Source organism: Chelonia mydas, chromosome 8 (genome assembly GCF_015237465.2).
Source record: "Chelonia mydas isolate rCheMyd1 chromosome 8, rCheMyd1.pri.v2, whole genome shotgun sequence".
Lineage (NCBI taxonomy): Eukaryota > Metazoa > Chordata > Testudines > Cheloniidae > Chelonia > Chelonia mydas.
The window spans coordinates 53,404,599-53,428,602 of record NC_057854.1 but is presented as its reverse complement, the minus strand read 5'-3'; the positions used below and the strand labels follow the sequence as shown (position 1 = coordinate 53,428,602).

The 24,004-nt window shown below is 49.0% G+C and overlaps 1 protein-coding gene across 2 annotated transcripts in view; it reads left to right on the top strand.

Moving 5' to 3' along the window:
- SHCBP1L (SHC binding and spindle associated 1 like) overlaps positions 1-23,784 on the top strand; it is a 67,203-nt gene extending 43,419 nt beyond the window's left edge. For both annotated transcript variants that reach the window (XM_043521068.1, XM_027823642.3), the window contains exons 7-10: positions 7,566-7,719; positions 15,651-15,901; positions 16,582-16,704; positions 23,488-23,784. In XM_043521068.1, the coding sequence (XP_043377003.1) occupies positions 7,566-7,719; positions 15,651-15,901; positions 16,582-16,704; positions 23,488-23,724 (765 nt within the window). In that variant the 3' untranslated portion in view covers positions 23,725-23,784. The remainder of the gene's footprint in view (positions 1-7,565; positions 7,720-15,650; positions 15,902-16,581; positions 16,705-23,487) is intronic.
- Positions 23,785-24,004: the final 220 nt, after the last annotated feature.

Below are 24,004 nucleotides of genomic sequence, written 5' to 3'. Positions count from 1 at the left end.
AGACCTGTCCACTGATTGGAATCCTGCTCTACCAAAGGCCACATCATCTTTGGCCTGCCTAGTAATTGCATAGTGCGTGGTGAAAGTCTGTATGGATGACCACGTTGCCACCCTGCAGATTTCCTGGATGGGGACTTGAGCCAGGAACGCTGTTGATGAAGCTTGCACCCTTGTGGAGTACACCGTTATCGGGGGCACAGGAATCCCTGCTAGATTGTAGCACTCAGTAATGCAGGCCACAATCCGTGATGAAATGCGCTGTGCCAAAATTGGCTGACCTTTCATCCTGTCTGCTACTGCCACATAGAGCTGTACCAACTTCCTGAATGGTTTTGTCCTCTCAATGTAAAAAGCTAGCACCTTGCGGACTTCCAGAGTGTGGTGCCTTTGCTCCCTGCTGCTCGAATGAGGCTTAGGGTAGAAAACTGGGAGGAAAATGTCCTGGGTGATGTGGAACTGCGACACAACCTTTGGGAGGAAGGCCGGATGGAGTCTGAGCTGAACCTTGTCCTTAAAAAATATGGTGTAGGGCGGCTCCGACATTAGGGCCCTGAGCTCAGACACACTTTGGGCTGAGGTTATCGCCACCAGGAATGCGACCTTGTAGGAAAGTTAAAGCAGGGAGAATGTTGATAAAGGCTCAAAGGGGTGCCCAATGAGCCTAGAGAGGATCAAGTTGAGGTCCCAGGGAGGAACCGGTTGGTGGACGTGGGGGTACACCTGTCGAGGCCCTTCAGGAAGTGGCTGACCATGGGGTTAGCAAAAATTGAATGGCCCTGTACCCCCATATGGCAGCCAGGTGCACTCTTATAGAAGACAAGGAGAGACCTTCCTGCTTCAAGTGTAGAAAGTAGTCCAAAATATGGCGCACTGAGGCTAGCGCTGGGGGGAAGTTGCGCTGTGCTGACCAGATTGAAAAAATCTTCCACTTGGCCAGGTACGTGGGCCTAGTGGAGGGTTTCCTACTGCTGAGAAGGACCTGTCTGACCTGTTCTGAACAGGAAAGCTCAAATGGATTCAGTCATGGAGCCTCCATGCTGTGAGGTGGAGCAACTACAGGTTTGGGTGTTGGAGACGCCCGAGATTCTGTGTGAGAAGGTCCGGGAAGAGCGGCAAGGTAATCGGGGCTCTCACTGACATGTCTAGGAGAGACATGTACCAATGCTGACAGGGCCAGGCCAGTGATACGAGAATAACCCGAGCCCGGTCTCTGTGGATCTTGAGCAGGACCGCGTAGATGAGCGGTATGGGTGGGAAGGCATATAGAAGAGCCACCCCCCAATGGAGGAGAAACGTGTCTGCTGTGGAACCCGGACTGTGATTCTGGAGGGAGCAGAACTGCTGACACTTTCTGTTGCGTCGCGAAGAGGTCGATCAGGGGACAACCCCACCTCTAGAAGCCCAAACATGTGACGTCTGGGCGAAGGGACCATTTGTGACTGTGGAACGACCTGCTGAGGTGGTCCACCAGCTCATTCTGAACCCCGGGAAGGTATGATGCTTGTAGGTCGACTGAATGTTCTACACAAAAGTCCCATAGCCTGAGCGCTTCCTGGCACAGGGGAGAGGAGCGTGCACCCCCCCGTTTGTTGATATAGAACATTGCAGTTGTATTGTCCATCATGACCAATAACACATCGACCTGTTAAATATGGGCGGAATGACTGACACGTTAGGCTCATTGCTCTGAGCTCTCTGACACTGATATGAAGGCGGAGATCTGTTTGTGACTAGAGGCCTTGAGTCCTGTGGTCCCCCAGATGAGCTCCCCATCCCAAATGTGACACGTCAATCACCAGCACCAGGGATGGCTGTGGGACAGCAAAGGGAACTCCCGAGAACACCTGCTGAACATCCGTCCACCACCGGAGCGAGTCAAGGATAGAGTGAGGAAGGGTTATGATCCTGTCTGAGCTGTCCCTAGGAGGTCTGTACACTGATGCAAACCACGGCTGAAGCCTAAGTCTGGCATGTCGTACCATGTACGTACAGGCTGCCATGTGCCCGAGAAGCTTCAGGCAATTCCTCACGGTGGTGGTGGGGAACTGCATGAGTCCCTGGATCATGCTGTTGAGGGCCTGAAATCTCGCCTGCGGGAGGCATGTTCTGGCTTGAGTTGAGTCCAGTACTGCCCCTATGAATTCTATCCTCTGGACTGGGGACAGAGTCGATTTGGCTTCATTCAGGAGCAGGCTCAGATTCTCGAAGGTGGCTCTAATAAAGGTTACCTGAGCTTCCACCTGTGCCCTGGAGCGGCCTTTGATCAGCCAGTCGTCGAGGTACGGAAACACCTGTCCCTGATGTCTTCACAGAAGGGCGGTGACGACTACCATGCACTTGGTGAATACTAGAGGTGCTGCTGACAGGCCGAACAGGAGGACAGTAAATTGGTAATGGGGACCATTGACCACAAACCTGAGGAACTTTCTGTGGTTTGAGTGATTATGTGAAAATACGCATCCTTCAAGTCGAGGGCGTCATACCAGTCTGCTGGATCCAGTGAAGGGATGATGGAGGCCAGGGAGACCAGGCGGAACCTGAGTTTCCTCACAAACTTGTTGAGGTCGTGCAGGTCCAGGATAGGCCTGAAGCCGCCTTTGGCCTTCGATATTAAGAAATGGCGGGAATAGAAGCCGTCGTCTCTGTGTTCCAGTGGAACCTCCTCCGCCGCCCTTAGCGCTAGGAACAACTGCACCTCCTGAATGAGAAGTTGCTCATGAGAAGGGTCCCTGAAGAGGGACGGGGAAGCGGGGTGGGAGGGCACAGAACTGGATGGAGTATCCCCTCTCTACTGTGCAGGGTACCCAGCGATCCGACGTGACCAGGCACGGTAGAAAGGGGATAGTCAGGAGGAGAAGGTAAGGTGGGGTAGATCCAGTCTCTGGTCTGGAATGCCATCCTCGATCGCATCTTCAGAAGGCCGGTTTAGGGCCAGAGGGTGGTTTGGGCTGTCCAGAGCCTTGATTAGTGGAGGAGTGTTGCCTCCTTCTGTCGCTCCTGTTCCTCCTCCAAGAGCTGTCCTGGCAGTTCTGCTGCTGGAACCTTTGAGGAGGTTGCTGGCGGAAGTGTCTCCGCTGTGTGGCAGGGGTGTGTAAGCCCAAAGATCTGAGGGTGGTTCGGGAATCTTTTAGGCTGTGGAGCCGTTTGAATGGAGGTCCTGAATGGTTTGCTGGACCTTGTAGGGTAAGCTTCACCATTGCTGCACAGGTGTTTTTAGAGTACCTGCTCACAGTGGCCTGTTGGATAGCAATACGGAGCTGCAAACCACCAGTCAAGTAGACCTTCGTACCCACAAGGTCAAGGTGTTTAGCGTCCCTATTCTTTGGGGAAGGACCTTGCAAACCCTGTCTCTCCCACTGGTTAGCCGCGTCAACCACCAGCGAGTCCGGAGGCAGGTGGGAGTATAAATGCTTGAACCCTCTGGAAGGCACGAAATACCGCCATTCATTGCGTTTGGCAGTAGGTAGCAAAGATTCCGGCGTCTGCTACAGGGTCTTAGTGGTGTCCACAACCGTCTTTATGAGGGGCAAGGCTATACGTGAAGGTCGTGAGGGTGCTAGGATGTCCACCACGGGATCCGCCTCTACTACCTCCTCAGCCTTGATACCCAGACCCTGGGCAGCCCTACGGAGCAACTGCTGCAGAACTCTGTTGTCCTCCAACGCAGGAGCTATGGCCATCCCCGCCAACGCTTCATCCGGCGACGAGGAGGAGGAAGCGTGTGTTGGTAGTGGAAGCTCCCTCCATCTGCCCAGGAGGGGTCACGTGACTCCCGGGGCAGCATTGGAGGAAGTGGTGCCGGGACCATAAGCATCAGAAGAGGCATTGGCGTGGGCATCAGTCTCACTGGAGGGAGCTGCGTTGGCACGCTCACAGGAGCCGCTGGTGTCGGGGGGCTCGGTGCCGACATTAGTACCGGTGCCATAGGTGCCTGCATCGAGGTCGACGTCGACAATGGTGCAGGTGTGGGAGACGGGTGAATCGATGCCATGAAGGGTGGTGCCGAAGTCGGAGCTGAGCATGGGGCCGGAGTCCACGACGGGGCCGGAGGCGCCGAGGGCAGATGTGGATTCGACTCGACACGGCCCTGGAAGGAGATGCCGAGGAGTGGCCTGCCTGGGGTCGCACGTCTTGTGGCTTAGCCGGAGGAGAATGGTTGTCCGGCTTTTTTTTTTTTTTTGAGGCACTGGTGAGAGGGAGCGGTTCCTACTGTCAGACTGGCCCCGTGAGGACCCGGGGTGGTGCTGAGCGTCTCTGGAAGAGTCCTTCCTCGGCACTGAACTTGCTGACGACGCTCGGGCACTCCACGTTGAGGACGCCGCTGCAGGGGTCGGGTCCCTCGAGCCCAGGTCGGAGTGGGCATAGAGCTGCCTCCATGAGGATCACCTTGAGCCACTGTTCCCTTTCCTTAAGTGTTCTCTGATGGAACTCGCAGAATGATCTTCTGATGGGTCTCCCCCAAGCACCGTAGACACGACGAGTATGGGTCATTTTTTGGCATGCGCTTGGCACAGGCCACGCAGTTCTTGAAACCCAGGGACCGTGGCATACCACAGCGCTGAGGCCGGAGTAGGGGTGGAAAACCCCCAACTAACACTATATTATACTAAACTATTAACTCAAACAACACTAAGAACTAACTATATATAACAGAATAGTGAAGAAAACTTGCTGAGCAAGAGCCAAGGGAAGTTCCAGCCACTGTCACTGGCGGTAAGAAGGAACTGAAGGGGTGGCGGGTCAGCAGGGCTATATATTAGGTGCCATGAGGGTGCAACACCAGGGCGCGCCCAGGAGGACCTGACAAATGCTGCTAAGGGAAAAATCTTCCAGCCAATGTGTACACACCTGATGGGAATTGACATGAACAAGCACTCGAAGAAGAACTGGCGTGTCTTGAGCAGGTTCTTCCATCTCTCTACCTTTTCCCTTCACATGATTTTGTTCCTTTTGCTTTTAATCTTGTTTTTCCTTTTTTTTTTTTTTTGTATTATGAATAGGACCCAACCAAATTCATGGCCATGAAAAACGCATCACGAACTGTGAAATCTGGTCTTCTGTGTGCTTTTACTCTATACTATACAGATTTCCTGGGGGAGACCAGCATCTCTCAAGTTGGGCGTCCTGACCCAAAAGGGAGTGCAGGGGAGTCACAAGGTTATTTTAAGGGGCTCACGGTATTGCCACTCTTACTTCTGCACTGCCTTCAGAGTTGTGTGGCCGGAGAGCAGCAGCTGCTGGCTAGGCACTCAGCTCTGAAGGCAGCGCCCTGCTAGCAGCAGCGCAGTAGTAAGGGTGGCAATACCGTGAGTCCCTTAAAATAAGGATGGTAATACTATACCATACCACCCTTACTTCTACACTGCTGTCTTCAGAGCTGACTGGGGGCCCAGCTCAGCAGGCCAGAAGTAAGGGTGGCAATACCATACCATGCTATCTTTACTTCTGCACTGCTACTGGCAGCAGTGCTGCCTTCAGAGCTGGGCTCCCAGACAGCAGCCACCGCTTTCCAGCTGCCCAACTCTGAAGGCAGCACCGCCACCAGCAGCAGCGCAGAAATAAGGGTAGCAATACCGCAACCACCCCTACATTAAACTTGCAACCACTCCACAACTCCTTTTTTGGGGTCAGAACCCTTACAATTACAACACCGTGAAATTTCAGATTTAAATCACTGAAATCATTAAATTTGCAATTTTTAAAATCCTATCATCATGAAATGGACCAAAACGGACCATGAATTTGATAGGGCCCTAATTATGAATTGTTCCTTCTACTAATCCCTCCCCTTAATTTTTTCCTGTGCACTTCCTCACCTTATCTTTCTCTTCTCCTCTCTTCATCATTTACTTTTTCTTCTCTTATGCCAATAATATACTGTAACAGTGTGATGCCATTAAGCATGCCCACTTGGGGCATGATGTGGCCTTGCAGTCCTGCCACCCCCTTATTCTGTTGAAGTCATGCAATGATTTACTCAGACTTGGGAACTGAGAACAAGATACGCTCATTGTGATGTTTTATTAACTCCTTTTACAGAGTATAAAAAGCCGCATCTCATTAAGCCCCTCAACTCCAACCCCTCTTCTGGCCTTGGGGCTAATGCTCTTCCAAGTTCAGGAGTTCCTAGCACCCATCCCAGAGCTGGGTTATCATGCAAAACAAACTCATGCTTCTCAGATGAGGAGTACATCCACAGCTCTCCTCTTGGAGCAGGATAAAGCTTCAGGCTACCTGGCCCTTTTTTAGTCACTCCTTTCACGCGTCAGCTTGGAGGTGAACAGGCCATAGTTATCCTCCTGCTAGAGCAGTGGTGGGCTACCTGCAGCCTGTGGACTGTATGCAGCCCGTCAGGGTAATCTGCTGGCAGGTTGCCAGACAGTGTTTACATTTGCATGGCAACTTGCAGCTTCTAGTGTCCACAGTTCACCGTTCCCAGCCAATGGGAGCTGCTGGAAGTGGCGTGGGCCACAGGGACATGCTGGCTGCCACTTCCCGCAGCTCCCATTGGCCGGGAACGGCAAACTGTGGCCACTGGGAGCTGTGGGCGGCCATGAATGTAAACAAACTGTCTCACAGCCTGCCAGTGGATTACCCTGGTGGGCTGCATGTGGCCCGCAGGCTGCCCACCACTGTGCTAGAGTCTTTGGGAGCACTTCACTCCCACTGAGCCTTTTTTCAGGCCCAGGTATATGTTAGCTAGTTAGCTGCCAGATGGCCTTGCTTTCCTTAAAGAATCCTGTCATAGGTAGATTGGCCCTGACTCCCCTTAAAAGGCCCAGCCACCCTATGACATATATGCATCCATCTCTTTTTCTTGCCTTATCATATACACTCTTGGGCACTGAACCATATCACATTCACTCCCTAATATCTCTTCCCCCTCCTCTCAATCTGTCAGAGACCATCTACCTGGTACCTTTCACATGAGGGTTAAGTTTCCCCTTCCCAATACTCCATTCTGAGCACCTCCTACCTCCAATGAAGAGTTTTGGGCCCAGGGGGAGCAGCAATGGCGAGTCTCCCCTCATGTACCTGGGACCAGGCGCATTCTTCCTTGGTCTCCACATGGGCTGAAGGTTTTCTCCTTGTAACAGAACATGGAAGGGGAGCTACTGGTGGGGATCAGCTGCCACAGTTTAGCCAAATGACTCCAAACTTACAGGCTACTCTGTTTTGAGCAACTAATCCCCAAGTTAAGGGGGACGGAGCAGGACGGGGCTGGAGATCAGACAGGGTCTTACAGAGAAAAAAGCTCAGCTATGGAAAAGACGGCAGCTGGGAGGAAAGGAGCAGATTCATTTTTTGTCACTCCCTTTAACCTGCTCTCTGCAGCCAGGCAAGCTTGAGAATGTTCCACAGGGGCCTGGGATGGGCAGGAATGTGTGACTCCACAGCCAACATGCAATCCTGCTGTTTGAAATGAGCTCTGCAAAGGTAAATGACAATGTAAGAAACAACAATGTAGCAGATTTCAAAAGATTGGCTGTTAATTCAAAAGTTTCATGGTGTTTGTATGTGTTTTGTCTTAACTTGATAGTTGCTGCTCCCTCTTTCCTGTACAGGTTAAGGATTTTTCTGTTGACACAGTGCTTCAACAACATGATAATTTAAACATGGCTTTGGATAGCTGTTACAGTGGCGATAGTGTGGTTATTTTCCCAGGAGAATATAAGGCTGCAAACCTCTCCATGTTAACTGAGGATATTGTTATTCAAGGTCAGCAGTGCATTCTACTTACTTTTAACTTTACAAATTCTAACTATATAAAGCAGTCCTTCAGATCAGCAATTACTACAGGTAAATAGGGGGGCAGGGAGGAACTCACTGTGGATTCTAATGGGATTAGTAACACTGAATCTGAAAACATCAGACAGAATAAAAGTTGTGCTAATCACCCCTGGTGTAAAGTACTGTGCAACTGAATTTAGTATATAAGGAATTTTGTGATATATTCATTCAGTAAGAATTCGTTGTTAGGGCTCCATGTTTGTCACAGAAGTCACGGATTCCATGACTTTCCACGACCTCTGTGGGAGCCAGTGTGGCTGACCCCAGGGCCCCCAAAGCAGCTGCTCAGGTGGCCCTGGGGACAGCCACACCAGCGCAGCCCCGCATCCAGCCACTGCTGGAGTGGCCCTGGGGCCAGCTTGAGCAGCGTTCCCCAGATGGCCAGCGCAGCTGCTGCTGGTGGCCCCCGGCCACAGTCCCCGAGCGGCCAGAGTAGTCGCTTTCCCAGGTGTCCTGTGGCAGCAGTCCCCGGGCGGCTGGTGCAATTGCTAGCAGCGGTCCCCGGGTGGCCGTTTCCCCGGTGGCCCCTGGCAGTGGTCCCCAGTGCAGCCACTGTCGGCAGCCCCCAGCAGCTGGCCCCAGCACCGCCAGCAGCAACCCCCTGGGATGACAACTCTCCATCAGCAGCCCCTTTAAGATTTAGTCAGGGGTATTTACAGTAAAAGTCATGGACACGTCACGGGCCGTGAATTTTTGTGTATTTCAGGGAAAGGGTTGGAATGGGGGCAGAGAAGGGGCGGGGCCTCACAGAAGAGGTGGAGTGGGGGCGGGGCTGGGGCAGCCCTCGGGCCAATGTATGAGTCAGGTGGCCCTCGTGGTCATTTGAGTTTGAGACCCCTGGCTTAGAGCACCTCCATTAGAGAGCTTATAGAGGTGCAGCTGCTGTAAACTTAGTGTAGCTGTGCCCTTAATGTTGGCTGCTTTATACCTGTTCCTGGATTCCTAGTTTGGATTTTTGATTCTAGTGTATCAGACGTTCTCGATTACATCAGGCACTTTGCCTTAATGGGCTTGCCTGTTTTATGCCACAGTATAACCAAATTCCATCACCTTCCCTTTCAAGGTCTTTGAGGTGCTACTTATGAGTGTAATGACCACTTGTGAATTATGTAATCATCACTAACTTGTGAGAATAAAACACATACTACAGTATCATGTATTCTACCTAAACAGTGAACTCTCTGCTAAAGATCACTAACAGGCAACAATATTAGACCACTTCAAAACATCCCTTCAACAAATCTTTGCTGATCCCTTAAATATTTACTTAAGATAGACTTTACTGTATAAATAGAACAAAGTAATTTTAAATGCAAAATATGTTAATGTAGCATTATGGTCAGTAACAAACTCAGAATAGAGAAATAAAGTTAAGGTTCTTTGAGGTGGCCTCAGCCTATTTCTACTTGAGATCTGTGGCTGAACTTTGGGACCCTTCTGCAGATCAGTTAGTTTCTTTAAGGCTACATCAGTGTCCTCTCATAGCAGCAAATGTTCACCGCATGGACTGCAAAAGGCTATGCAGACCCAGCCCTCTCAATTCCTTTACTTATGCCGTCAGCTGAAGATATAGGGCCTTCTCTCTTTGCTTTGAATGAACGATTGGCTTCTGTTGTTCTCACTCCAAACTTTAACTTATTACATTTGGTAAAATGGTTGTTGCCTTGCACATTCTATTTTTATTTTGGACTTAGAATTCTCTGACTTTTTGATCCCAGCTGCTCACACTTCCAAGGATTCTGATAAGAAAGGTGGATTTAAGCAGTGTATGTTATTTCCCTCCTGGTTCCTTGAGGCAGACACATGCATTTGCTGTTTGTTCTGCTTGCAATAAGCCTGTTCCCCAAACTGCTCCACTGTGTACAGGGCCTTCAAATCTCAAGTCTGCACCAGTAAGCAGCAGAGGTTTTATGCCATCCTCATCAAAGAGGCTTTAAAAGCTCAAGTCCTGACTCTGATGTTGAATCAGCTGTCCTGTGAAGAAATAGAGTAGACCTCTTCAAGACTCAAAGCCAGGAAAATGAGGAATAAATTCCACAATAACGTCAGTTCAAAACAGATCAGGGTCCATGACTTCTATGAGTACTGAAGTCTCTGACGCCAATAACATCAGCTCTGACGTGAACCTTTTTGATATAGAGGCAGATCTCTTAAGGAACCTGCAGATGTAGGTCATTCATTGGTGCCAGGAGCTCGCAGATATCCAGTGGTGTTGGAAGCAAAATACACTCCAAATGTGGATCATATAGGAGCTCTGCTGAATATTCTTTAAATCCTCAGGACTCTCCATTGGTGGAACTTCACAGAATAGGTAGAAGGAAGTTTCATGTCTTTGGACACATTGCAGAAGCTGACTGTTTGTGAGAGACCAAGCTCCGGATACATTTTCTAGAATGGAGGTGGATTCTAAAAATCTCTTCTTCTACGGCTTCATGGGTCACATTCAATTGTTAACAGAGAGCAGTGCAGCTACGTATTGTATTAACAAATAGAGTTATCAGAATTTATCTCCACAGGGATACTTATTTCTCCATGTCTTCAGAACTTTTGTGTTTTGAGCACCAGGCTTATAGAACTAAGATAGCTCAGTGGTTTGAGCATTGGTCTGCTAAACCCAGGGCTGTGAGTTCAATCCTTGAGGGGGCCATTTAGGGATCTGGGGCAAAAATTGGAGATTGGTCCTGCTTTGAGCAGGGGGTTGGACTAGATGACCTCCTGAGGTCCCTTCCAACCCTGATATTCTATGATTCTATGACTGAGGAAAGCATAATAATGTTTTGCTATTTTTACTTGGCATTTGACCAGCATATTAAATGTGTATCATTAATAGGCCCTGGTTCAGTGCAACATGGCACATGCAATCAAATGAGGAGGTCTGGAGAGGGAACAAATTTGGATAACTTAAATTCTTTGAGTGATTGCTTGTCAATTCCAAGTAGGTGTGCGCGCGCCACATGCACGATTGTCAGAAGTTTTTTTCTAGTGGTACCCGTCAGATCGGCTGTGGAGCCCCCTGGAGCGGTGCCTTCATGGCGGTATATATAGTCCCTGCTGACCCGCTACCTCTTCAGTTCCTTACCACCAGCGATGGTCATTGGAGCAGCTCCTCTCTTGCACAAGTGATTCCCTAGTGGACGCTCTTCTATCTGTATAAAGTTTGCATAGTTGTAGTTAGTTAATAGTATAGTTAGTTAAGTTTACATTGAAGGTTACACCCCCCTCCCCCGCAATCCCATCTCCAGGACCGAGGCATGCCTCGGTCTCAGGGCTTCAAGCCGTGCGGGTCTTACCTCAAGCCCATGCCCAAGGGAAACCCACATGACTCCTGTCTCAAGTGCCTTGGAGAAGGACACCATTCCGACAGTAAAATTTGCAGGGGCTTTAAGCCCAGGACCAAAAAGGAGCAGGGACTTTCAGCTGAAACTCCTTTTGATGAAGTCAGCCCTTCGCCCTCAGCTGGCCCAGGCAGTGTCGGACCCGGGGCACTTGGGTGTGTAGCATGCCAGCCTCGGTGTGGGAGTCTACGGCGTCGAGAAAAGACTCATCTAAGGAACCTCAGCACCACCATTCCCGGCACCGAGAACCAGCTCCAATATGAGGAGCTGCTCGTAATCTTCAGTGCCACACAAAAAGAAGAGCGCGGACAGGGGGCACTCCCCTACTAAGACAGCAGACCAACCTCGGGCCTGTCTATGCCGGCGCTGTTGACTCTGGCCTCTTGGGGAGGTCTGTCGAGTCTGGTCCTGGTGGACTCCCCAGTGCAGGAGGAGCTAGAGGAGGAACTGGATCTTTTCTCCTTGAGGTAGCAAGGGACTTGATAGCCATTATGGCACAGTCTCCTGCCCTGCTGGCCCATGCTCCGGCACAGACAGTGCCACCAGCGCTCATCCGTCATAGGGGCAAGACTATGATGCGGCACCATTCCCTGGCACCGTCTAGGTCTGCACCACCCAGGTCAGCTCAGAATTCTCCTCAGAGGTGGACTCCTACACATCCCGGCAGAGCCGGTACTGGTCCTGGAACAGCCCAAGGTAGGACAAAGGGCAGCTGGTGCCTATAATGTCCTGGCTGCCGCAGTGGCAGGGGCCGACTCAGTGGCCCTTTTGGACTCCATGGGCCGACCACCAAACCCAGGGGCCCAGTTCCAGGTCCCTGTTGATGGTGTCAGGGGCTCGGATGCTTCTATCGACCTCCTCTGTCACCAGGGAGCCTCCCCGTGCTTGGGATGTGGAAGCCCAGACCAACGAACAGTCAAGGCCGGATACTGACACGGGCGCTGGCACCATAGTGGCTGTGGCACTGGGTACTGCAGCTGTCATCTGCTCCGCTCAAGGGGTTGCCACAGAGGTGGATCTCTGTGACCTGGAGGGTCAGGAAGACCCAGTACCACCAAGGGCGTCATCCTCGTCCTCCCCGGATGAGGCGGTGGCAAGGACCTCCACCACATTATCTCCTATGGACACCAGGGCCCATCAGGACCTACTCAGGAGTATGGCCCAGAACCTGAACATGCAGGCAGAGGTGGTCTCTGAGGACACGGACCCAATGATGGACATTCTGGCCCTTGAAGGGTCCTCGAGGGTAGCTTTGCCTCTCATTAAAACTATACAAAATACCACCAAGGCGCTGTAGCACACATCCACCTCCATCCTGCTGAGGGGGTGGAGCATAAATACTTTGTGTCGTTTAAGGGTTACGAACATCTCTTTACTCACCCCCAGCGGGGACCCTGGTGGTAGAGCGGCTAACCACAAGGAGTGGCAGGGACAGCTGGGGCCTACGTCCAAATCCAAGGATTCTAAGAAGCTGGACCTCTTCGGTCAAAGTCTACTCCACCAGGGGGCTCCAGCTTCGCATAGCGAACCAGCAAGTGGTCCTGAGTCGTGATGCTTATAATTCCTGGAGTTCTCTGGTCAAGTTCCAGGAATTGCTCCCAGCTGACTTCTGCTCCGAGTTTGGGGCAGTCCTGGAGAAGGGCAAGGTGATTGCCAAGACCTCTCTTCAGGCCGCCCTGGACTCAGACTCGGCCACCCACACTATGGCCATGACCCTGAGGCACAGCTCTTGGCTGCAGGTCTCAAGGCTCCTGCATGAGGTCCAAAATACAATCCAGGATCTGCCCTTCAACTGCTCCGGCCTCTCTGTGGAACAGACAGACTCAAGGCTTCATAACCTTAAGGATTCACGGGTAACCCTCAAGTTTTTGGGGCTGCACACTTGGAGAAGAAAATGAAGCCATTTAAGCCCTAGGTCGCCACTCTGCCCCTCTTAGACAGGACTATAGCAGGAAGCAGGGCAGAAGTAATAGGAGGTGCCCATCTCAGTCCTCCTCCAGCCAGGGCCAGGCTAAGCAGCCTTTGAGCTCAAAGCCAAACTTTTGAAGGTGTGCCCGAGGACGGAACACCAGTTTGTTACCTGGATCCTTCCCCTCCTTTTGTGAACAGTCTATCCCCTTTCTCCTGTGTCTGGGCTCAAATAACCTCAGACCAGTGGATCCTGAGCTCCTTAGAATTGGGATTCTCTCCAATTCTGTTCCCTCCCACCGACCTTCCCTGTCCCTTTTCAGGGACCCTTCTCACGAACAACTTCTAAGTTTAGGAAGTGCAAATGCTCCTACAGCTCGGGGTGGTAGAGGAGGTTCCTTTGGAGTTCAGGGGCAGGGGATTCTACTCCCATTACTCCTTAATCCCCAAGGCAAAGGGTGGGCTTAGGCCTATTTTAGACCCACGAAACCTCAAAAGATTCATGAAGAAATTGAAGTTCCGCATGGTCTCCGTGGCTTCCATCATTCCCTGTCTGGATCCGGGGGACTGGTACGCCACCCTTGACTTGAAGGACGCATACTTCCACGTCTCCATAATCCCATTCCACAGAAGGTTTCTGCGATTTGTGATCAGCAACACGCATTACCAGTTCATGGTCCTCCCCTTCAACCTATCAGCGGCCCCATAGGTATTGAAGTGCATGGCAGTCGTGGCTGCTTTTCTTCGAAAGCATCAGATACAAGTCTTCCTGTACTTAGACGACTGGCTCATCTCGAGCCCAGGTGGAGGAACACGTGAACCTGATGCGTGCGATGTTCCTCAGACTCTGTCTCATCCTCAACATGGCAAAGTTGACCTTAACTCTCACTCAGAGAATAGAATTCATCGAGGCACTCTTGGACTCCACTCAGGCCAGGGCATTCGTGCCCAAGTCTTGTTTTCTGGCCATGAGCACCATCATAGAAGGTCTCCACCAGTTCCCCGCCATGAGGGCCCAAAATTGCCTAAAATTGCTTGGACATATGTCAGCTTGCCCTTACGTGGTGCAGCATGCAAGACTGCAGCTCTGTCCCCTTCACCTGTGGCTGGCTCAAGTGTACAGGCCGAACTGGGACAATCTATACAGACTGGTCACACTCTCGCCTCGGGTTCTCGAGTCCCTCCACTAGTGGCTCAATCCACAAGTAGTTTGTGCAGGAGTACTCTTCTCCAAACCTCAGCCATCGCTGTTACTAGTCACAGATGCATTGGTGCTGGGGTGTGGAGTGTATGTGGGCGACCTCAGGACTCAAGATCTATGGTCCTAGGCGGAACTATCTCTGCACATCGTCAGGGAGCTGTTTGCGGTGTGTCTAGTTTGCCAGACATTTCAGGCCCATCTCCAGGGCAAATGTGTATCGCTGTTGACAGACAACACCACAGTGATGTTCTATATAAACAAATAGGGTGGTGCTTGCTCCTCTCCCCTGTGCCAGGAAGCCTTCAGATTGAGACACTTTTGCATCACCCACTCAATACAGTTCGAGGCATCATAGCTGCTGGGCTCACAAAATGAACTGGCCGATCACCTCAGCAGATCCTTTCATGGCCACAAATGGTCTCTCCGCCCAGACATCATAATCAATATCTTCCAGAGGTGGGGGGTCTCCCCAGGTAGACCTGTTCACAACACAGAGCAACAGGAAGTGCCAGCAGTTCTGCTCCTTCCTGAACCACAACCCCGGCTTGATCGCAGACGCCTTTCTCCTCTCGTGGACGGGGTGCCTGCGGTATACATTCCCGCCTTTCCCTCTCGTCCGCAAGGTCCTCCTCAAGATCCGGCAGGACAAGGTATCGCTGATTCTCAGAGTCGTCATGGCCCCGCCAACACTGGTTTTCCACTCTGTTACACCTGTCAGTGGACAAGCCCATGGCCTTGCCCATTATTCCGGACCTCATCACGCAGGACCGCGGCTGCCTCCAGCACCCCAACTTGGAGTCTCTCCACCTCACAGCATGGAAAACTTCATGGCTAAACTCGTTAGAGCCCCAGTGCTCCCATTCGGTTAGGGAGATTCTCCTTGGCAGTAGAAAGCCCTCCACTCATGCCACTTATCTGGCCAAGTAGAAAAGGTTCTCTATTTGGTTCTCACAGAAGGGCACCCCTCCACTGCAGTCTTCAATTCCCTTTATGCTGGGCTATGTACTCTACTTAAAGAAGCAGGGGCTGGCAGTCTTATTGATGAAGGTGCACCTGGCTCCTATTTCCTCTTTCCACCTGGGTACAGTGGGGCGGTCAGTATTTGCTAACCCCATGGTTGAATGCTTCTTCAAGGGACTAGACAGGCAATTGTGCACATGGCGCGCGCACACCTACTTGGAAGGGACATGAGCAATACATCTCGAAGAACATCAGTTATGAAAGGTAGGTAACCATTTTTTATAGGCAAGTCATTCGTTGTAATTAATTTGGTACTAAAAAAAAAAATCTCCTCACTGAGAAATACTAATTTTAACCCAGATGTTGTAAGAGTTAACCAAACAGCAAAAAGGTATTCTCTGCTTTTTGTATAGTGTGGAAATAAATGTTTACAGTGCTTTTCTTCTTTCAACTAGGAGCTGGAAAGCCAGAAGAAATTGTGATTGTTTCAGAGCCTACTCATGAGAGTTTTGTGGTATCCAAAGCCCAAAATGTGAAACTAATGCACCTCACTTTAGTACAACAAGGGACTGTTGATGGTATTGTGGTGGTTGAATCGGGTCACATGACTTTTGTAAACTGTATATTGAAATGTGAAGGAACAGGAGTCTGTGTGCTTACTGGAGCTTCTCTGACTATTACAAACAGTGAGATTACAGGAGCTCAGGTACTGAGTCTGCATGAATGAATTTCAAAAAATAAATTTAATATGCAAGCAAGTATAAAATGTTAACATGCATATTGAAGCTTTTTTTTAAAAAAAAACAACAGGACAAATACTGTTAAATTGCAAGTGGAAATACCTCAAGTTCAAATTCTGTTTTGAAAACTTACATGTAATTTTCAGTTAACTTCCAGTTTTCTGTAGCTAATTCGTTTAAGCTCTTCAGGGCAGCATCCTTGTTTTTATTTGTGGTGTTACTAGGGTAGAGTGCCATCCTCACCTATGGAATTAAGTGTTAGCTGGGAGTTGCTTTCCTACTTAATAAAAACCAAAAAGAACTATTAAGCAATATTTGTACTTTTTACATGTAAACCACTTTGATGTAGATACTAAAATATATCCTTGAAGATGTAATTTTAAAGTAATAAATGCTAAGCAATGAATAGTAAAAGATTCCACTCCACCATTCATTCCAGTGTGAGCAGTAGTTGCAAGGTCCCATAATTGCATAGTTTTATGGGTTTCCATTCCTCACTATAATAAATTGCAGTGGACCAATTTTGATATCTTATATTCATATGAAAATTGCAGAACCACTTTTTATATACTTGACTGTAACTCTGAATGCTTTTCCTGTGGCAGTCCTTACTTTCAGGATTTAATTTTTTTGTTTTAATGTACAGGGTGCTGGTGTTGAGCTGCACCCAGGAAGCACAGCCATTTTGGAGGGTAACAAAATTCACCACTGCAATAACTTCAAAACCAGTGAGAGTTCACAGGGTGCCCTAGGTGGAATTAATATTAAGGTAATTAACTGTGCTGTATTCTCCTAGCAATTGTCTGACACTTCTATAAAGTAATAGCTGTACTGTTGCAAATGCAGAAGTTAGTGGAAGCTAAAGAAATTAGGAACTTCATGTTTATTCTAAAAATTGCATTTCTTTAGTTAACATTCGAAACTCAAGTCCTCGGCTACCAACCGTTAGTGTGGAATTTCATGAATCCTATCAGGTAACCTCTAGTGTCCCAGCACACTTCTCAACTTCTTAGACACCAAATGTACAGCAGTTACTGAGGTGCTATGTATCAGGGCACTGAGAGCTGACTGTGAGTAAGGGCATTTGGTACCTAGGAAAGTGAGAGGCTGGTATGCTGGGTGGTGGTTGGAAGGGGTCCCTGTGCCCAGGCTTCTTGGCAGGGATTGGTGAAGTGTTCCTGCTGCATGGGCTTCTTTTGAGGCAGCACGGAAGGGGTGTTTTTAGGGGAAAGAGAGGCAGTCCCAAGATCCACTATAGTTTTTAGCTCAATCTGCTGCCTCGAATGTAAGGCTCAGATTTTGTCATGAATATTTTTAGTGAAAGTCACAGACTGGTCACAGGCAATAAAGAAAAATTCACGGACAAAATTATCCAAATAAAATATCCATGACAAAATTGGAAGTCACTGGGTAGTTGCGGGGGCGGTTCGGAGCTCCAGGGTCCCTCTACCGCCCACAGGGGTACCCCACAGCTCCCAGCCGCTGCGGGCTGAAGTCACGGAGGTTTTGGGAAGTCACGGAATCCGTGACTTCCATGACCTCCATGACAAAATCTTAGCCTTACTCATGTGAAAACTACACACTGCAGAATTAATCTGAGTTATCTACACTCAAGTTACTTCTTGAGTTAGCCTAGCTTGAGTGAGTGGTCACATTGCAAAACACTCAAACTGTTGTGTTCACACTAGCACTGCACTGACACATGGCACGTAAGATTTCTGATTTCATGGTTCTTTGTGCTGCAGTAATATTAGCTGCTCCATGACTTTCCCAGTGAATTGTGGGAGAACATGTCTTTCCTTTCTGGGCCCACAAAGAAACTGTGGGAAGTCAGTAGAGGTTGCCATTTGAGTGGAGTTTGCATTCATCACTCTCCAGAAAGATAATGTGAGCAGCTGAGTTGAGCTCAGTTGAGTTTATACCTCTTGGTGGGCCAACCAACTCAATGTGAGCACCATCACACTCAAGTTCACTGCAGTACAGACAAGCCCTGCACTAGAATTGTACCTCAGGTTAGCTAACTAGAATTAGCAATATACCTTTATTTCCACTGAATAGAAGTAGTGAAGAAGTTTCCTTTTATTACTGCTTTGATTGGTTGTTACAGATGATCTCACTTGCTCTACTCAACAGTTAAGAATTTACCCTGAGTTCATGATTTTTTGTAGGTCCTCTTCTGTCACATTTTAGTTCTCATCTGTAAGACTTAAGTATGAGTTAACAGGCTAATCCTTTTTTGTGTGTGGTTAGAACTATAGATGATCTGCACAAGAAGGCAGTGCTCATCAATTGTATATGTAACAGCATTTTGCCCATGAGCCAACACAGCTTGTTTTCATAGTTTAACTTAGCCCTGGTCTACGCTACAAGTTTAGGTCAAATTTAGCAGCGTTAGATTGATTTAACCCTGCACCCGTCCACACAACGAAGCCATTTTTATCGACTTAATGGGCTCTTAAAATCGATTTCTGTACTCCTCCCTGGTGAGGGGATTAGCGCTGAAATAGACATCACCGGGTCGAATTTGGGTTAGTGTGGATGCATTTAGATGGTATTGGCCTCCGGGAGCTATCTCACAGTTCTCCATTGTGACTGCTCTGGACAGCGCTCTCAACTCGGATGTACTGGCCAGGTAGACAGGAAAAGCCCTGCGAACTTTTGAATTTCATTTCCTGTTTGGCCAGCATGGCAAGCTGATCAGCACAGTCGACTGTGCAGATCTCATCAGCAGAGGTGACCACGGAGTCCCAAGAATCGCAAAAGAGCTCCAGTATGGACCGAACGGGAGGTACTGGATCTGATCGCTGTATGGGGAGACAAATCCGTGCTATCAGAACTCCATTCCAAAAGACGAAATGCCAAAATATTTGAAAAAATCTCCAAGGGCATGAAGCACGGAGGCTATCACAGAGACCCGCAGCAGTGCCGTGTGAAACTTACGGAGCTCAGGCAAGCCTGCCAAAAAACCCAAGAGGCAAATGCCCGCTTGCGGTCAGAGCCCCAGACATGCTGCTTCTGTGATGAGCTGCATGGAATTCTAGGGGGTGCCCCATCAACTACCCCAACACCTGTACGTGGACTCCTGCAAGGGAGTCTCACACAACAGGGATGAGGATTTTGGGGACGAGGAATATGAGGAGGAGGGGGAGGTTGAAGATAGTGCACACCAGGCAAGCGGAGAAACTGTTGTCCCCGACAGCCAGAAACTGTTTATCACCCAGGAGCCAATACCCTCCCAAGGCAGGCTCCCAGACCTTGAAGGCAGAGAAGGCACCTCTGGTGAGTGTACCTTTGTAAGTATAATACATGGTTTAAAAGCAAGCATGTTTAATGATTAATTTGCCCTGAAGACTTGGAATGCATTCGTGGCCAGTACAACTACTGGGAAAGTCTGTTTATGTGTCTGGGGATGGAGTGGGAAGCTTCATCTCAATGAAGCTGCTTTGGGAGTACCTCCAGGACCTTTGCAAAACGTTTCTGGGGAGGGCAGCCTTATTGCATTCTCCATGATAGGACAATTTACCACGGCAGGCCAGTAACACGTAGTCTGGACTCATCGCATAAGAAAGCATGGCAGCATGTGGTCCCGGTGTTTGCTGGCATTCAAGCAACATCCATTCTCTCTCTCTCTCTCTCTGTGTTATCCTCAGGAGAATGAAACCATTCATGGTCACCTGGTTGAAATAGGGGAATTTTTTTAAGGGGACATTCAGAGGTGGCCATTCCTGCTGGGCTGTTTGCCTGTAGCTGAAAAGAAATCATCCCTGCTGTTAGCCACGCGGTGCAGGGAGGGGTGAAGCCATCATCCCAGAGAATTGTGTGTGGGGGGGGGGGGGGGGGGCGTTAGTTGGGTTTCTGCTGCACGTTAACCAGAAAACATCATCAGCTCCTCCTTTTAAATGGCCATTCTCCCTTTTTTTCCCCTCCCACAGCTGCAAATGTTTCAATGCTGCCACTAGCATCTCCATCCCAGGAGGCTAGCACAGAGAAGAAGGTGAAAAAAAACACACGCGTGATGAAATGTTCTCTGAGCTCATGCAGTCCACCCAAACTGAAAGAGCCCAGCAGAATGCATAGAGGCAGACAATGGCAGAGTCCAGGAAAGCACAAAATCAATGCGACAGGAGAGGAGGGACGCGCGAGGGGACAGGTGGCGGGATCAAGAGGAAAGGTGGCAGCAGCATGATGGGAGGCGGCAGGATGCAATGCTGAGGCCTACTGGAGGATCAAACTGATATGCTCCGGCGTATGATTGAGGTGCAGGAAAGGCACAGAACGCCACTGCAGCCCCTATGTAACCAACCGCCCTCCTCCCCAAGTTCCATAGCCTCCTCACCCAGACAACCAAGAACGCCTCTGGGGACCCAACCACTCCACCCCAGAGGACTGCCCAAGCAACAGAAGGCTGGCATTCAACAAGTTTTGAAGTGCAGTGTGGCCTTGTCCTTCCCTCCTCCTCCACCCCTCCCGGGTTACCTTGGCAGTTATCCCCCTGTTTGTGTGATGAATTAATAAAGAATGCATGAATTTGAAACAATGACTTTATTGCCTCTGCAAGCAGTGATTGAAGGTGGGAGGGGAGGGTGGTTGGCTTACAGGGAAGTAGAGTGAACCAAGGGGCTGGGTTTTCATCAAGGAGAAACAAACAGAACTGTCACACTGTAGCCTGGTCAGCCATGAAACTGGTTTTCAAAGCTTCTCTGATGTTCAGCATGGCCTGCTGTGCTCTTCTAACTGCCCTGGTGTCTGGCTGCATGTAATCAGCGGCCAGGCGATTTGCCTCAACTTCCCACCCTACCATAAATGTCTCCCCCTTACTCTCACAGATATTGTGGAGCACACAGCAAGCAGTAATAACAATGGGAATATTGGTTTCGCTGAGGTCTAACTGAGTCAGTGAACTGCGCCAGCGTGCTTTTAAACATCCAAATGCACATTCTACCACCATTCTGCACTTACTCAGCCTATAGTTGAACAGTTCCTGACTACTGTCCAGGGTGCCTGTGTATGGCTTCATGAGCCATGGCATTAAGGGGTAGCCTGGGTCCCCAAGGATAACTATAGGCATTTCAACATCTCCAACGGTTATTTTCTGGTTTGGAAAGTAAGTCCCTTGCTGCAGCTGTTCATACAGACCAGAGTTCCTGAAGATGCGCGCGTCATGTACCTTTCCCGGCCATCCCACGTTGATGTTGGTGAAACGTCCCTTGTGATCCACGGTGCTTGCCACACCATTGAAAAGTACCCCTTTCGGTTTTTTCTACTGGCTGCCTTGGTGGTCCGGTCCCAAGATAGGGATATGCATTCCGTCTGTTGCCCCACCAGAGTTAGGGAATCCCATTGCAGCAAAGCCATCCGCTATGACCTGCACATTTCCCAGAGTCACTACCCTTGATAGCAGCAGCTCAGTGATTGCGCTGGCTACTTGGATCATAGCAGCCCCCACAGTAGATTTGCCCACTCCAAATTGATTCCCGACTGACCGGTAGCTGTCTGGCGTTGCAAGCTTCCAGAGGGCTATCGCCACTCGCTTGTGAACTGTGAGGGCTGCTCTCATCTTGGTATTCTTGCGCTTCAGGGCAGGGGAAAGCAAGTCACAGAGTTCCATGAAAGTGCCCTTACGCATGTGAAAGTTTCGCAGCCACTGGGAATCATATCAGACCTGCAACTCTATGCGGTCCCACCAGTCTGTGCTTGTTTCCCAGGCCCAGAATCTGTGTTCCATGGCATGAGCCTGCCCTATTGCCACCAGGATGGCCAAATTGCCCGGGCTCGTGCTTTGAGAGAAGTCCATGTCCTCAACACTCATCACCATGCTGCCATCACCTCCTCGCCTGCTTTTGCAGGTTCTGGTTCTGCATATACTGCATGATAATGCGCGAGGTGTTTACAATGCTCATAACCGCGGTGATCTGAGTGGGCTCCATGCTTGCCGTGGTATGGTGTCTGCAGGAGAACAGAGTTGCAGGGGAAGCGGTGGTTGGATGACCAGTTTTGCTGACCTACTTCACCGTCTGCTGCCAGGACACAACAGCTGAGTGGGCTGCACGCTTGCCGTGGTATGGCGAGACAAGAGTAGCCAAGCAGAGTTGCAGCGGAAGTGGCCCTGCGAGACCACCAGGAGAGCAGAGTGCCAGTAGAAGCGGTGGATGACGACGGTCATACAGAGGACCTGCGAGGTGGATTCATAGCATCAGGAGGGCAGAGTGGCAGCGGAAGCTGTGAATGATGACGACAGTTAGCAGTCCTACTGCACCCTCTGCTGAAAGCAGTATGGCGCCCGCACGGAAAAAAGGCGTGAAATGATTGTCTGCCGTTGCTTTCACGGAGGGAAGGGCGACTGACGACATGTACCCAAAACCACTCGTGACAATATTTTTTCCCCCATCAGGCATTGGGAGCTTAACCCAGAATTCCAATGTGCGGCGGAGACTGTGGGAACTGTGAGATAGGTACCCATAGTGGAACGCTCCAAAAGTCGACACTAGCCTCGGTACTGTGGACGCACTCCGCCGACTTAATGTGCTTAGTGGGGACACACAATCGACTGTATAAAATCGCTTTCTAAAAAAATCAACTTCTATAAATTCGACCTTAGAGACTAATGGTCCTATCTACTCTGACTACTTGTAGATCACAGGCTGTTGAGTTTCACCAAGTTACTCCTGTGTGGAGCCCAACAACTTGTTTGACTGAACTAAAGCATATCTTCCATAAAGGCCTCCAATATTGATTTGAAGCCATCAAGAGATGGAGAAACCACCACTTCCCATTGTAGTTTGTTCCAATGGTTAATCACTCACTTCAGGTACCAGGCTGAGCTTGTAGGAACTGGCACTTTAAAAAAAATTGAGCAAGACTGATCTGGTAGTCATTGAGATGATTACAATATGGATATTGCTGTAGGAGTAAAAATAAATACATAAGGAATAAATGAACAAGGAGATCTTGTAAAATTTCCTTATGTTTAAATTCTCAGCAAAACAGTTTTTCACAATGTTCTCATCAGTATCTTACTAAATAGTGATTTGGACATGGAATAGGTCATGTGTCTTGTGTAACTGTGCTGTCAAAACTGCTCAGCAGTATTAGGATTTCAGTCAGAAAATGAAGAATGACAATTTCAGACCCATTGTGAACTGTTGCTAGGGCAGAGCTGGATATGGTGAATGGATTGAAGCTACTAGTTATACTATAGTTTGTGAAAGATACTTGCTTAAATATGGTAACAGTAGAAAGTGGGAAGCTTCAAAGGATGTTCGATCAAATTTCAATAAATTGAAACTAGTCTTAGTATTGAAATCAGTAGTTTTAGAAGTTAAAATGTATTTGCTAAGTCTTTTCAGATTTGAATTAGGTTGCCCCTTTTAAACGTTATGAGAGAGTCTACAAATTTGGGATAAGGCATTGCCATTTTGAGAGGAATACTTAACTATAAAGGAAAGTGAGTTTCTTTTGAATGTGAACAGTGCAAGCATTCTTTTATGCCATGTTTAAGTGGGTAAGAGCACAATGCACCCTTCAAAACTAGTTTGTTTTGAATCCTTAACAGGTTGTTCCTGTCCCTAAACTGAAGATGAAAAATAATCACATTTATAGTAACAATGGTTATGGAGTGACCATCCTTCAGCCTATGGACCAACTCTCTACTACGGGAGGGATACTGGAATTTACTGCATCAGGAGATGCAGAGGAAGATATGCTTTCCAAACTAATGCATGAATTGAGCCTAGAGATGAGTAGTAACACACTAGATGATATCAAAGGTCTCAGCATAGTTAATAGTTAAACATGCTTTTGATGTATGTTTTGGTATATAACAATTGTTTGATTAAAGCAACAGTACTCCAAGTTGAAGACTGTTAGTCTTAAATGCTTCTTTGAATTAATGTTATGGAAAATGACTAGAGTTGCCCTTACTGTGCTTTGCTAACGTTTTGAGCATCTAACTGTAACACACACCTTCAGTCCTGGATTACAATGAGTCTCCTTTGACTTAATAGTCTAAATGGGGAACAGATATTTTTCCTCTCAGCAAGCTAGGAAAAGTAATTTTATAAACACTGAAC